Consider the following 15,872-nt stretch of genomic DNA (forward strand, 5'->3'; position numbering starts at 1 on the left):
AATGTTTCCTTTGTGTTAAACCATAATTTAAAATAAACTTTGGTTTATTTTAGTATGTGAACCAGTTCACCCACCCATCAGCATATTTGTAAAGCGAGGGTTTTTTTGTTCCAGTGTGCATCACTTTGAATTTACTCCCTGCATTTAGGTGTGATAAAATTACTTTATTAATCTTTGCACTGAAATTGTGTAAGGTGGGACTATTAACATACTGTTTTGCTGAAGGCTGTAATGTAAATCCATAAGCGACTCTGATTATTCAAGTTATTGCATGAGCACGAAAAACCAAGGAAACCAGCACTTTGTGTTAGAATATTAATAGACATTTGCTTGGCATCGTTCCACAGTAACAGGCTTGGGTTGGAAGGGAAACCTGCTGTTCGATTTGCAACTGATGTTGGCTTTGGAAAGGTTTATTAAAATAGCTTTTATATATAATTCAGCCAGCTTTATTGGCGATCAGGTTCAGTCAAGTCCAAAGTGAAGTGTGTCCTCATGAATAAACAGAACAGTATTAGACTTCCAAATCTTTGTTCTTTATTGTATATGGTCAAGTTACGAGAGATGTCTGTCTTCATCTTGGTGCTCCTCATGTTGCATTTTGTGTAAAATTTCCATTCATTGGAAAGCCTTCCTACTGCAGATAGTTGTCATCATTAGCATCTGTTGCAGGTGCTTCTTTTCTTTCTTTCTTTTAAAAAACATAACCCTTGTCTTATTTTAACTTGCTCAACACAAACATTTTAAGTCAATTGTCTACATTCTTGAGCACTTAAGTGTTCGATTTTGCTTAAATGGAAAATTTGGATTGTATAAAGTTTGAATATGCTACGAGGGATACAAGCAGTTTTATGGTTGCATTGTTTGTTACTGCTTTGAAAAGTGGCAAATTCCTGTAATACTTGTGGTTATCAAATTTGCACCTCTTGCATTGTGAATTCAGGATTCTCTTGCTTTCACCATGAGAATGTGGCAATTGTTAACAGCTTAGTTTTTGAATTGCTTTAAAAATGTAATCCTTTTGTTACTGGAGTTGTGAGTTACTAACAAACATTATGATTCAATTTAAGGTGAATGCATAGTGTATAAAGCTATTTCACAATGCCGTGAAATTTTTAAAAGCAAAAAAAAACTCAGGCACAGTAGGGATTTTTTCTTCTCTTTTGCAAAGCAGAGTGATCAGGGCACATTGCTGCACATTTAATTTTCTATTCCATAGATTAGCCCAACAACTCATTTCCCAGTTGGCTGCTAGCAACAGATTCTGCTCATAACTTTAATAATGCCTTTTCTTGATAGTTCCAGACTGCTTTCTCGTTGCACACAAACATCTGGGGAAAGAAACAAGCATTTCTGTATACGTTTGTAAATAATACATTATTACATGTCTTGTTTCCTTCAGATTAGAGAACAGACTGAACATTTAGTGCCTCCATATGGTGAGTTCCAGTGTAGTGCAAGGGGGCACTCATCCATGGAATGGAACTTCGCACTCCTCTCTTCCTCCCTGCTAGCCCCCTCCCATGCATTACCAGTTTTGGGGAGCTCACAGGGCTGGAGGAGGGAGAATAGAAACAGGAAATCCTGTTGCACAATTGGATTTCTGCTCCATACAGTCCTGCTTTCCCTTAGGACGTCCCTACAGTATTTTCATTGGAGAAATGTTTAACAGCATCCCTTGACATGGCTCTTGTCTTTTGCACTGGACTGAATTTGCACAAGCAGAAGCTCCTCTTGACATGGAAGTACCTATCAAATGCGTATGCAAAATGTGTGTTCCAAATCAGGGGGGGGAAGGGTAATAAGCCCTGGGCATTTTGTGTATTGAATTCAATTCCCATGGATTTATCCAATCATTTACAAGGCATATGTTAAAGTCTGGCATGCACATTTTGCCTGGGGACACACAAATATTTGAGTATGCAGAGACTGGCATATTAATTTAGAGGTCTTGTCGACCTGCTGCAATATTTTTATGCCTTTGGGAACAAGATGAGCAGACCTTTAAAATCAAGTGTGTAAACTCAATTTATCCTGCAAGCTGGCCTTTTATTGAACAGAGCAAATCTCAAAGTTGGGCTTAAATAGTTGCTGAGCAGGAATTCTTGTCGTTTCCAAAATTTCAGACTGGACACAGACAGTGCAACAGAAGATGCTAAATTGAAGGCAGCTGTCATCTGCCGGCTTGAAACCTGCTGAGTTTACAGTCAGATGACATTGCTATTTTCCAATTTGAGGCTCTATGAAGATGTAGCTTTTGTACATGTCACAAACCTTGTCACAGACCTTTGTCTACATCATAGGTCTCCTGCTAACAAGGTGCTTGCAAGTATCCACTCAGTGATACTGTATATCCTCTCAGCTGTGAAGAAGTTCCAGGAGACTGGATGAGTATTTATTGTGGGGTGCTATAGAGCACTATATTATCCCCAATTCTATTTGACTTCTATATTGGGTGTGGTCATCAGGAGATTTGGAGCTAGATGTAATTAGTACATTGATGATACCCAGTGCTCTTTCTCTCTAACATCTGGATCAGAAATGGATGAAAAGGCCATGGACCAGTGTCTGGATGCAAGCAAATAAACTGAATCTGAATTCTGGCAAGACAGGGGCTCTATGATAGAGTGGTTCCCAGGTTCCCAGGTCTGGGAAATTGCCTGCCCTGGATGGGGTTACACTCTACCTGAAGGGGCAGATGCATAGTCTGGAGGTGCTCCTAGATCTAGCTCTGTCAGTGGAGCCACAGGTGTCGTCAGTGACTAGGAGTGCTTTGTTTTACCAACTTTGGCTGATAAAGACAGCTGTGACTGTTTCTGGACTGAAATAGCTTGACAACAGATGTCTGTGCATTGGTAACCTCAAGATCTGGATTCCTGCAATGTGCTGTATGTACAGTGTGCTGTACACTTGAGGTTGGTCCAGAGTCTGCAGCTAATGCAGAATGTGGCTCCTAGTTTGCTTGTGGGGGCAAACTAACACCAGCATATCACACCATGGTTAGAGAATTTGCGCCTGCTGCCAATCTGCTACTGGGCCAAGTTTTGATACTAATAGATAAAGTCCTACACCACTCAGAATCTGGTTATTTGAGAGACAGCTGTATGTTTTATATAGCCAGTAGGTCACTGAATTTTGCAGGTGAGGCACTGTGCGTTCTACCAGTTCCTAGGCTTGGTAATGGAGCAGGAAACTGAGAGTTAGTCCAGACAAGACAGAGATATAGTTGGTGGGTGCTTCATTTGTCAAGTCTAGTAGCATTCAACTTATCCTAGATTATTTTGCACTTATCCTAAAGGAGCAGGCTCATGGATAGGGTGCATTGTGTGTGCTCCTAGAGTTAGTATTGTCGCTGAGCATCAGGGGGCTTGGTGAGATGGAGTGCTTTTGTCCATTTCAGCTGCAATCCTAGGTGAACAGAAATAGTGTTGCAGCAGCTACCCATCCTCTGGTAACCTCCCTGTTGGATTTCTGAAGTGTGCCTTCCTTACCTGCCCAGACCTTGAGACCAGGTTCCCTATCTAATGAAGTGAGGCGAATAACTGCTAAGGATAAAGCTTTTTCAGTGGCAAAATCCCCTCCCCAAAGAGGCTCACCTTGTCTTCTAGTTACTAGGAGAAAAGCTTCCTGTTCCTCCCAGGCCTTCTTAATAATCCATTGATTGCTTTAGTTTTTGGAGCATGTTCCCTTGGCTGGTTTTAATGCTGGTTTTTGTTGTTTAAATCATTTTAGTGGTCGTGCCATGTGCCAATTCTAGGAGGTTTTTTGTTGGTCTTTTTGCTTTTGTAATTATTCTTCATGTAAACTATCCTGTGAACTTGGTTGGATGAACAGCACACAAGTGTAAATAAATAAAATTCTGCCCTGATCTTTTCAGCTGCCAATTTCCTGCCTCTTTCCCTTAGGCTCTTAGCAGTTCCTCACCTTCTTATCTAATAGCAGTGGCGCCTGCTTTTCTGACCCATTTACTCAAGCTTGCACCATTCCCCTTCTTCCCAGACCCTCAGACTGCCATCACCACAAATCTCTTTCCTTACCTGTTGACATTGTTTACGTCCTTCTTTGGATCATGCCTCTAATCTGATCTTTCTGCAAACATAACCCATGTCTGATTGCAACAGAACTGTTACAGCTTGCAGGATTTGGCATTGCCTTGTTGAATGATCCCATAAAAACCAGAGCAGATGGCTGCCTTTAAAGCAGCCGTTTATATAGTGTAGCACCCTTTCTCTTTTATCTTCTCCTTGCATTTAAATCATTAAACAAAAAGAACTGCCCTTCCCCAGCAATTCCAAAATCACAAGCACAAAAGAACAGATTCAGCCCTTGGTAACTGTTTTGAATGGCCACTGAAATGCTCGTTGGAGAAGATTAATTTACGTTTGATGGGTGTTTGAAATCGCCTTGCGGGCTAAAATAAACAGTTGGGCTTTTTTAAAAAAAATCTGTTATAATTTTGATGTCAAAACATCTATAGAATGCTTGTACCAGGATGCACTTTCTCTTTGTCTCTAAGAATTGTTTTTCCTGTACAATAGTCAATAGTTATTGATCAAGAGGGGCTGTTCAGATTTCTGGCTGATCTTGAGGGTAACCAATTTGGTAATATCTTGTAAGACGGATGTCAGGGAACTGCCATCGGAGGGACAGGTGGTGGAAGGGCTCACGGAGGTTGGGAGAGACCCTGCAGCTGAAGCAGGAACCAGCAGGGAGAGAGGTGGGTCTCTGAGGGAAAGCGAGCAAGAGGGAGGGCTCAGGGAAACGTCCAGCGAGAACAGTGGGGAGGTTTCTGGACCTCCCATAGGGAGACCCACTCCTCGCCGGAAACTGTCACGCCGTGAGTCAAGAAGACGTGTTTCCGTTAAGGAGCTTTTATGTTGGAAGCGATTCCGAAAGCAGCCACTGTCGGAATCTGCCAGTGACTAGAGGAGCCATGTTTGAGGGGCTCTGTAACAGACAGAGGTTTGTGGACTTGAGCAACAGAGGTTTGTGGACTTGAGGGACTACGATTTTACGCACAAGCAGCTCATCATCCCATCACAACAGGGAAGCTCAAATGTCTCTCTTCCAGGAACAACAAAGCCAAACTGAGCAGGGTTGTGTTTTTGTGGGGAGGGGGGGTTGCACCTGTTTCCTGACAATGGATTTAACAGGGAAGGAGTGGTAAGTGGGGTGACTATCTCTAGCAACCCATCCAATGCATGGCTCTGACTCTGGCAGGCTGATGACATTCTTGAAGAGGCACCATCTGCTTACCAGCATGGCTGGCAGCTGAAAAAACAAACAAACTCATTACACCTGTAGTAAAAGGTAAACTGATCTGACAATTGCATTTGTAGACCCCTGTCAATTACTGGGTATATAGTGGTTTTAGCCAATGGGATGGCAGGGTGGGGGGAGTTGGCGGAGGAAAGGAATTGCAGCTTGGCAGGAGTAGGTCAGACAAAGAAAGGTTATATTTACAGCTTATATTTTTCCATGGAGCTCACTTGTTTTTTCCATAATAAAAAAAATTCCTTCCAATAGCACCTTAGAGACCAACTAAGTTTGTTATTGGTATGAGTTTTCGTGTGCATGCACACTTCTTCATTTTTTTCCATGTTACCTTTCTATGTGAGGAAATATTGGGCAAGTCTATGATGTACATTTCCTTAGATAAATCAATTGAGATAAAACAATTTTCATATACAATTTAATATTCAGCATTCCTGGTGTTTAAAACGTTTAAACTGGCAGCTGGGAAAAAGCTCATTATGATGCACAGATGATTAACTGATAAGAAATGGATAAACATAAATGGAATTTTATCTTCCATTTAAAAAAAAAAAATAGTCAGCTGCAATTCGAAGTAAGTCCTTCGCATCCTTAGAATTAAGTCACATTGAGTGTAATGGGGCATACCGCCAGGTAAATGTGTTCAGAATTGCAACTTTTCAATAAATATACATTTTTAAAAATGCACAGCAAAAATCAAGACAAAAGAATTGAGTTCAAGCCAAGTGTTCAAAACTCCCTGGGTGCCAGGCCCTGCTGCTGTCTCTCACTCCTGCTTTGTGCAGCCCACCTTCATTTGGGAAAGCGGAGACTTTGAGCTCTTCAACCTGGTGGAGGAGGTCCTGAAAAACTTCTACTCCTGGTGGTTGGGCAGGAATAGTGCACAGTGTTATGGTTAATTGCTGTAGCTTGTCTTTGCTTGCCCTACCCCACTGCCCTGGGGTTACAAACGGTCCGTGTCACCATTAAGAAAAATAGGTAGGAAAAGGCCAAAACATATAAGAACTGTCCCTGGATTAAGTGGCTTTTCTTCTTTTAGTTCTCAAAGTTCTTAACCTAGCTGAAGGTTGTCGTCTGCGCTAGCCAGATATTTAACTGATAATCAATCACAGTCAGTCCATCATTCGAAAAATAAGACTTTAAAGCCATCTTGCCCCAAAATGGCAACTAGACATTCCATTTTGGTGACTGTAACCTAGGTTTAAGAAGCCATTATATATCTGAGTTCCTAATACTATTCAAGGATGCTGTCTTACTGCCACATCAAATGTTGTCTGATCACCAGCTCTTTGCTCTGCAAAGTTCATCTGAAAATGTTAATACATGAAATATACTCGGAGTCGAGTATGAATTTCATGCTCTTTATTCAGCTCATAGTAGCAATGAATGAATCTTTCCCCAAAACATCTAGCTATATATACATTATTTACACAATGGGCCCCACGTGATTGGCTAATTCCGGGCTGCTCCTGCAGGTCAATCAGGTTGCTGATTCACTTCATCCAGGAGCCTGATTGGCTGCTCCTGCGGACGAATCCGACTTCTGCATTCTGGATCCTATTGTTCTAGGAGTCAGCTCAGTACATAACATACAGGTTATCTTTGTTTCAAACAGCAGCCATTAGAAACTTGTTTTGAGTAGCAAAGGAATCTCTCTGGTTCTTCCCTAGCTGAATTGGTTTCCACACAGTTTAGGGAAATGATGATTACAAAGGATTAATATCTTCTAATCTCATGCATTATATTGCACTCTTGAGCAGCAGATACAGTCTCAACAGCAACAAATAGTAGCAGCGGGAGGGGAGCCACCCTTCTGCCATTAGCATCGTTGCTGCTAACCTAGATGAGCAGGCAAGTTGTTCTCCCCCACCCTCAGTTCCCATCTATAACATGGGAGGTCTCAGTCTCCTCCCTCACAGCTTTATTATGAGGATGACATAATTATGGGAAAGTAATTCAGATACAAATGAGTGACATGGAAATGTGATAAACAGTAAAAATAATAATAATGAAGAAATGGCCCACGAGTATAGTTTTGCCAAGGGCCTACACTTTCCCTCGAGAAGCGTTATATTTAGTGATTTGGTAGCAAATGAATTGCCTGTGTGAAATCTTCCAAGGTTAATCATATTCAGCGGCATTTGTTTAAATATATTTGTTTTAATTAAGAGAAAGGATTTGCACGCTGGGGGTGTGTTCACATTTCAAGATCCCTGAACTCTGTTGCGGTAGGAATAATTACAGCCCGGGAGTTTTATGTGTCTCTGCAGTGTCCTTTTGAGATATTTAGATGGCTTCTGTTGAGATGAAAGACCGTATGGATTTCTTTTCCTCTATTAATCTGGCACAGAATACCAGACCTCCTGGGTCAGTTTGCTTACCAGCAGTGTTTGTCCCTGCAGTTTAATCTGCAGATGTTGGCTTGGCACATATGACATTGCAGAGGAGAAGATGCTTCAGCCTGTCTGATTGTGGGGATGCACATCAAGCATATTAACATCTTCCAAAGGCCACCTTGTGGTTCATTGTCAACAATGTATTTCTTCTCGCCTTTTGTGATTTCTCATAATAAATTAGTTGTGCTTCCAAAAAAACAGTGCCAAGGGAACAAAGCAATCAGTGACACCATCTGCTGCCAGCAGGTTTGTGTGTTGAAGGAGCTGCATATCTCCATCACTCAGGAATGTCGACGGACCCTGATGCTGGCAGCAGTCCCTTGCTTCAAAGCCACAGGCCTGGGCTTGTGTGAGTAGATCAATGGGGAAATGGCTTTGTCAGACTAAGGTGAATAAATAGGTTTGGCAGTGGCAGGCTGGAAGCAGACATAACGGGCCCCTTGGGTGCAATGTTACTATCATAAGTTAGATGCTTAAGGCTGAAGCAGATCAAACAAAATGTGAAAAATTACTGGCCGCATACTTTATGAAGGCCATTAGACTTTAATGCTGTACTATCTAAATTCTTTTGATCTTTCCCTAAGAAGAAACTTTTGATCCTGAACATGGGAGTCCATTCAAAGGCAAGCGTGTGAGTGTACAATCTGAGAGCTATACAACCGTTTTTCAATAAATGCTAAGCCAACTCTATCCTTAACTCTGAAATTTAAGGTACAGCCCGCAGTGTATCTTAACACAGCTCAAGAGGGAGAATACCAATACCTGCAATTTTATTTTATTTTTGTATTTCCTTGTGTGCTGAAATTTCCCATTGTCTAACTTAGCAGACAATTTATATCACCATGCACATAATGTCTGGAGATACCTTCACAACCGAGTTTATATTCCGCTATTGGCTGTCTGCTCAAAGCGGGCTTCTTTAAAATGATGTAAGTTGGATATGGCTCATATTGCTGTCCAGTTTCAAAATCAGTGCCGGCACAAAGTTAAGCATTATGCACTATCTGTTTCTGTACAAAGACTCTGAAGCACCTGGAGCAGTCTGCACCAGAGGTGTTATTTGATAATCCATGGAATACAAAAAATAAAAACGAAATGAAAGGATGTAATTCAGCAAACATCACTCATGGACATTGAAGTTTAGATTCTAATTTTTCTTCAGATGCCCTAAGTACTCAGCTGCCTGGCTTATGCCACCTTTGCTCTTCTGTGATGTTGAAATAATTAAGCCAATAGCAGCTAGAGGGTCTGTGACACTTCTTTCTGCAGAATGTCACTGTGACGCCAAAGCAGTTCAGCCAATGGCATCAAGAGGGAGCAGATACTAAGACCAAGTAGAAAATGCTGTGTGAGAACAAGAAAGTGAATCTACAGGAGAATGAAACTTGCAGACCATCATACTGATGGACCGTTAGCTAAATTGTTCTGTATTAGTACAGAGCCATTATTGGTGTCACTGAAGTAAATACCTGCTATTGTCAAATTCATATGTTGTATGCAAGGGAAAACAAATATACTTTGTTCTTATAGAATGCCTGTCTGAGTAGATTATGTTTATGTTTGATGAGGCTTTACAGCATTTATTTTTGGGATGCCACAGCAAGGAAACTGCATGTTTTATGAATCAGAAAATTAATGCTCCCATCACACACCCTTTTTCACCTGTATGTCCGCCTCTCTGTTGACATACTATTCCTTTACAGCTTGTCAGTTGACTTTGGTATAACAAAATTAATATTTTACCAAGTGGGCCAGTGATCATTCTTCATCCTACGTACCATAATTGTGCCTCTCTCTGTTTTTCTAGTGGTTTTACTGTTCATGCCTCCAGTGGTGGGCTTTGGCAAGGCATGGCAACAACTCTTTCAGTCCCAAAGCTGCATTAATGTTGAGTGTTTGCATCAGGATAGAGAGACTTAATCTCTGTCTTCAGCTATTGTTAAGCTCATGTTCACCAGATCATTCACTCAGGCATGTCTGTGCAACAAATATAAACTACTTTAAAATCCTAGGAACTGTAATTCTTTGCAAGAGCTGAGAGACTTTTATCATAACATCTCAGTACCCAGTTCCAAAGTATAAGGACGCTTCAGGAATTAGGTATCTTGTGTGAGTGTGTGAATGCTGTTATGATCTCACCTGATCCAGTCTTGCAGGATAAATGTTTCACTTGGAATGCAGGTTCTGCCCTAGGGCTGGGTGATATATTGTCCAAAACCATTTTGAAGTGCATATTGTGATATCAGTTTCATAATTTTTGACCTGGCAATATATTGTGAATCATGAGGTGTGCGTGCTATGCAAAAATCACACTGTGGGGGAAAACGTGAAGCCAGCCACGGTGGCTGAGACCATGAAAGTTAAACCAATAATAAGCTGGTTTACATTTTTAAAATTCATATTTGTATCCTGCCTTACCTGGGGGACGCGGGTGGCACTGTGGGTAAAAGCCTCAGCGCCTAGGGCTTGCCGATTGAAAGGTCGGCGGTTCGAATCCCCGCGGCGGGGTGCGCTCCCGCTGCTCGGTCCCAGCGCCTGCCAACCTAGCAGTTCGAAAGCACCCCCGGGTGCAAGTAGATAAATAGGTACCGCTTACCAGCGGGAAGGTAAACGGCGTTCCGTGTGCTGCGCTGGCTCGCCAGATGCAGCTTTGTCACGCTGGCCACGTGACCCGGAAGTGTCTCCGGACAGCGCTGGCCCCCGGCCTATAGATGTGAGATGGGCGCACAAACCCCAGAGTCTGTCAAGACTGGCCCGTTCGGGCAAGGGTACCTTTACCTTTACCTTTGTCCTGCCTTATCCTTGCAATCAGTGAGTCTTAGAGCTTTTTCATCAAAGAGGTAATTGCATGTTTGGTCTGAAAGATCAAATGAGGGACAGACATCATAGGTGGTGTGTACTGTTAGTTCTCCTCAGAGTAAACCTATTGAAGATAATGGGCAAGACTACCCTAACATCCATTATTTTTACAGCTCTACTCTGAGAAGCACTTAGTGGAAAATAATTGTGTTGGATTGAATCCAACGGTCTAACATTCCCTATTTCTTCTTTCAGCCAAGAAGACCTGTGCAGAAAGTGATTTCACTTGCAACAACGGCCACTGCATTCCTTCCAGGTGGAAATGTGATGGTGAAGAGGAATGCCCAGATGGGTCTGATGAATCCGAAGCCTCATGTAGTGAGTACTCCTGCTAACTGGTTATGGAACATAGCTTTATAGTTGTTTGGAAAGTGGACTGATAAACAAATAGAAATTATATATCATGTGCACATGCATATGAGCTCCCCCTCTCCATACCGCTGTCCTGAAAGCAATCAGTGATGTGGTTTTATTATTATGTCTGGCTGAGGACAACAAATTATATGTTGTGCACAAGTTAAATCTTGCCTCTTACTCAGGACCTCTAGAAACTTGCAAAGCTAACCCTAAGCCTGGGGTGGGGAATCTTTGGCTTGTGGGCCTGATTAAGCCTGCCAAACCTCTCCAGTTGTCCCAACATGTCACTTTGGCCAAGTCGTGTCCACTTGCCAGGGGGCCAGGCCAAAATGCGGGGCTTTTCAGTTGGATGAATTTTATGTGACTAGCCAGTTCCTTATGACATTTTCCACTTTTATATTTTAATTATGTTTATTGTGATTCTATATTTGTTGTGCACCACTTGATGTTTTCTGTAGAGTTTAGCGGTATATAAATATATATTTTATTAAATAAATAAAAGCTTTCTCCTTTTGTTTCTGTAGAGAATTTCATTTGAAAAATGTGATTATGGGATTCAAAATAAGGAAGATTTTATGCTCAGACATTGCTTTGCATATGCACTCACCTAAAAAAACACACAACCCACCATTCATTGCTGACAGTTCTTTTTTTTTCCAGAAGATTGTAATTTAAATCTCCTTGGGCTTATGTTATTTCCCAAAAAGCTGTGCAAGTGGAAGACTACCGGTGCAAATGTTTTCCACTTCTCATGGTTAGATTGGAATTATTGGAATTTCACCAGTTCCTCTCTTTTATATAATTGTCATGCCCTTAAATAGTAGTACTATTGTCTAATTCCGTCATGAGCCACTATGTTGAGTAGGGGCTTTTCTTTAGATCTCATTAGCTTTGAGTGGCACCCTGAAAGGTACCTGAAAGGTATCTGAAGAAGTGTGCATGCACACGAAAGCTCATACCAAGAACTAACTTAGTTGGTCTTTAAGGTGCTACTGGAAGGATTTTTTTTATTTTTGACCCTGAAAGGAATCAACCTCAAAAATCTTTTTCAGGTTACATGTTGTCCTTTTGAAACTGTACCATATTGCATCTCTCTCCTGTTGCATTATAATAGCTCTCCAAGACAGCATGGCATTTCACGAGCTGTGCTTGTATTGGGCAGCACAAAGCAAGCAAGCTGGAGACTTCGAGTTAAGTAAAGAATGCTTGCAGGCAATAACTGACATGGAAGCCAAATGTGGCAAATTTCCCCAGCAGGATAGACTCAATTGCAAATGTGACATTATTGTAAGTGTCAGGAAACACTCAGCTTTGCTTCAATACCTTTTACCATATTGTTATTCTCATCCTGTGGGACAGATCATCTATTTCCCATTGATTTTAGAGAGTTATTAAACATTTACTGATACAGTGGTGCCCCGCAAGACGAATGCCTCGCAAGACGAAAAACCCGCTAGACGAAAGGGTTTTCCGTTTTTTGATGCGCTTATCAAGACGAATTTCCCTATGGGCTTGCTTCGCAAGATGAAAACGTCTTGCGAGTCTTGCGATTTTTTTCACTTCCCCCCCCTTTTTCTAAGCCGCTAATAGCCTTTTAGCCGCTAAGCCTCTAAGCCTTTAATAGCTGCTAAATCTCTAATAGCACTAATCCGCTAAGCCGCTAATAGGGTTGCTTCGCAAGACGAAAAAATTTTAATCATGCCAGATGGAAGCATCAGGTAGAGAATGCTGGTGCCGTGTGTGTGTGTGTGTGTGTGTGTGTGATCAGTAAAGGAAGCATTCTGCATTATTCATTACTGGATGCCCAGACCAGCAAAACAGCTGGTTGGAAAGAGCAGGAAATGGTTAAGTGGGCAGTGCATGTGTCCAGCTAGAGTGCAGCTGCGGACATGACTATGGGTTTGCAGCATAGAATCTGAAGAGAAAGAGGCAACACAGGCCCCAGAACACTATTTTTTTTTAAGGTGCTAATATATTCCTCTCATTAACTGATAGCTAATCTCTTCAAGCTACCACAACCCTGTTGGGTCTTCTGGGACATTCTCCTGTTAGAAGAAACTGAATAGGCTCCAATAAGGATATGCAATTGCCCAGTGATGACTTATTATATTTAATTTATAAGCCAATTTTATGTTAAACATATGCAAGGTAGCAAAACAGGTGCCCTGCTCCTCTGTCCCATTCCCTCCAACCTTGTTCACTCCCCCCGAACGCCACCATGTGCTGCAACCTGTCTAAGTCCATTGAAGACTGTGCATTGAATTTTCAATTATATGCCATTTAAGTGTATTTCCCCAGGATGGATGCTCCTAGCAAAAGGGAAGATGGTCTGTTTGACTTTGTCAGTGTGCAGTGCAGAGAGGAATGTACAATTATCCACCCTCTTTCCTCTTTATTTCATTAGCCAACTCTGCATTGCTGCCTAATTAGGAAAGATACACACTGCTTCCTAACAAAGCCGTCTTCTAAGCAGCCACACATAGTATCAACGTAATCATCTCAGCTGTGACATTAACATATTTATAATGCACTAGGGTTTGGTCTCTGCCTGCCTCGCTCCCTCTCAGCCAGAGTCTTCTTATTAATGCAATGCCACTCTCCCATTGGATGGGCTTAAATTAACTTAGCAGTTTCCTTCCCCAGAATTCCCTGCCTGCAAATCTCTCTAGCCTGAAGCAGCTATGTTTAGACTGCACAGTTCACTGTGAGGTCCATGAGGATTTCATTTGACCTCCGTCAGCCAGCGATGCAACTCTTCCTGTAAAGAAGATCAGCCTGCGCTATAGAAAGGCTGAGCCTTCAGCTACCTGAGCATTGGCTTCAGTTATACTTGCATGCCTCTGGCTTAGTAGTCTTGCAAGAGGCTTCCATTTCACCTTGGAGCTTACAGTGCATTGTGACTCATATTATGTTCTGGAAATATGCAGGAAAGCTGCATTGAGCGGAAAAACTTGGATATGGCTTCCAACTCCAGCTTAGCTGTGGACTTCTTGGTTGGCTCCTTGAGCAAGCTATTTCCTCCTGCCTTTAATGTGAATTTTCCAATTGCTTCATAAAGTCGCCAGTGTTTCACAGCCATCCCAGCACAACAGCTCTATGGATAGCACCTTCGGTTAATTACAGTTTGTCTACAGAGCTAACCATTGGCAATGATGGGAGTTGGCAGCAGGTTGAGGAAGGCTTCTGTAGGCAGCTTTGTGGAAGGATTTGCCACTTCATAAACAGAAACACAACTGCATTATCAAATGTGGGGAGCTTTACCACAGAGATCCACCACATGCATCTACACTAAATCATGTGACTGCACCATGCTTATCAGAAGGGCAGCTGTTTTTGTAACTGGTGCGATCCAGTGTGAAAATGATTGGTTCTGAACTTGAGAATCCCTTAACTTTAGCCACTGAGTCTCCTAGGGGAACCACTACCTTTTGACCTGAGTTTTCTGTCTGTAAACTGCAAATAGTAGTTGGATAAAGAAATATGGTGATCCACCAGGAGTCTTTGAGGACAGTTTAAATCTATAAACCGACAACAAGTTAAATGAAGAATTGGGAGTCTTACTCTGGACAACTGAAACTAATCTGCCTCTGGTTTTTGAGGCAGTATATTTTCACATGTTTATTCATATGCACAAGGGCTAGAGACTTTACTTTACTAAAAATGACAAGTCTTCTAAATGAGTTCCATCTTACTTTAAAGAGGTAAAGATTTAAATATTGAATTGTGTTTATTTAGCCCAGAGATCTTTGTGTGCGGTCAAAAATAAAATAAAAGCTCTAGGAAATATAATATTGGCTAACGAATTGTGATAGTGCTAGTGAAAGCTCAAAGGGGTAGGACAAAAAGTGAGTACAAGAGGTGAGTCCAAAGGTCTTATGTGTGCATGTGTATATAATGAAATCCAAGGATGTGAGCTGCATACTTTCCCCATCCATTTTCCCTCTTATTACCTACACACAATGCTCTAACAGAAAACAGTAGAAATTGCTTTATGCAAATGTAATCTGAAGACCCGGAGCATAAATAGAAAGAATAGGGGGGAAATCACTATAGCCTTTTATGAATCCATATTAATTTCACTAGAGGATATAGCAGGCAACCATTGATGAATGAGTCATCAGTCCACAGCAATCGGCTCAGTTAAGCTGCACATTTATATGAACTAATGTATTTATGTATTTAAAGCATTTATAACTCGCCCTTCCTTTATACCAGCCTGACCCAAATCTGGTGCCTTTCAGATGGTTTGGACCACAATTCCCATCAACTCCAGGCAGTACAGCTGTGCTAGCTGAGGCTGATTGGAAGTGCACTCTGGGTTGGGGAAGGCAGATACCATATAGAGACCAGGGTAGGGTATAGAACAAATAATAAAATAAACAACAATTAATGTTAAAATGCACAGTCAAGCATATAGGACAGTGAAAAACAACCGAGCAGGTTAAACAGTCAGCAACCTATGAAACTAAGTTTCTGCTTGTCAGACTCTTGATTCACATAGCCTGGTATTGTCCAGTTTGAGGGTAGCCAATGTGGTGCCTTCTAGATGTTGTGGTCTCCAACTCCCATCATCCCTGACAATTTGCCTTGTTGGTTGGGGCTGATGGGAGGCAGAGTTAAATAACATATTCCTGTTGATGAGAGCTGAAGTCCAACACCAGCTGCTTTGACTGGCAGCTTTACTCTTCACTGGCAGCAACTCACCAAGGAACTCAGGTAGAAATCAGGGATTAAACCTAGAACATGTCTATTTCACTGATTATTATTTTTCATAATTATGAGTTATGTGTTGGTCTTCAACAGTGCAAATTCTGTTTTAGCTAAAGAAAGAGGGTCCCTAGGTGAACAGTCCTATGGCATGCATGCCACTTTAGTCTGCTAATGGCAGATAGTATGACAAGATCCTCCCTGGGGAAAGGACCTAGACATAAGATTTCCATACATAAGGGGTGAAGACTAAGCTGGAACTCTTCCTGGAGTCATCAT

The 15,872-nt window shown here is 41.7% G+C and overlaps 1 protein-coding gene across 4 annotated transcripts in view; it reads left to right on the forward strand.

Annotated features, from left to right (window-relative positions):
• Positions 1–15,872, forward strand: part of LRP8 (LDL receptor related protein 8) — a 203,104-nt gene that overhangs the window by 116,674 nt on the left and 70,558 nt on the right. For 2 of the 4 annotated variants that reach the window (XM_082225617.1, XM_082225619.1), the window contains exon 3: positions 10,725–10,847. In XM_082225617.1, the coding sequence (XP_082081743.1) occupies positions 10,725–10,847 (123 nt within the window). Of the gene's footprint in view, positions 1–7,659; positions 8,020–10,724; positions 10,848–15,872 lie in introns of those variants that run through there. The other 2 variants (XM_082225616.1, XM_082225618.1) reach the window with 2 other exon arrangements.

The sequence above is a fragment of the Podarcis vaucheri genome (genome assembly GCF_965113315.1).
Source record: "Podarcis vaucheri genome assembly, chromosome: 6".
NCBI classification, from domain to species: Eukaryota; Metazoa; Chordata; class Lepidosauria; order Squamata; family Lacertidae; genus Podarcis; species Podarcis vaucheri.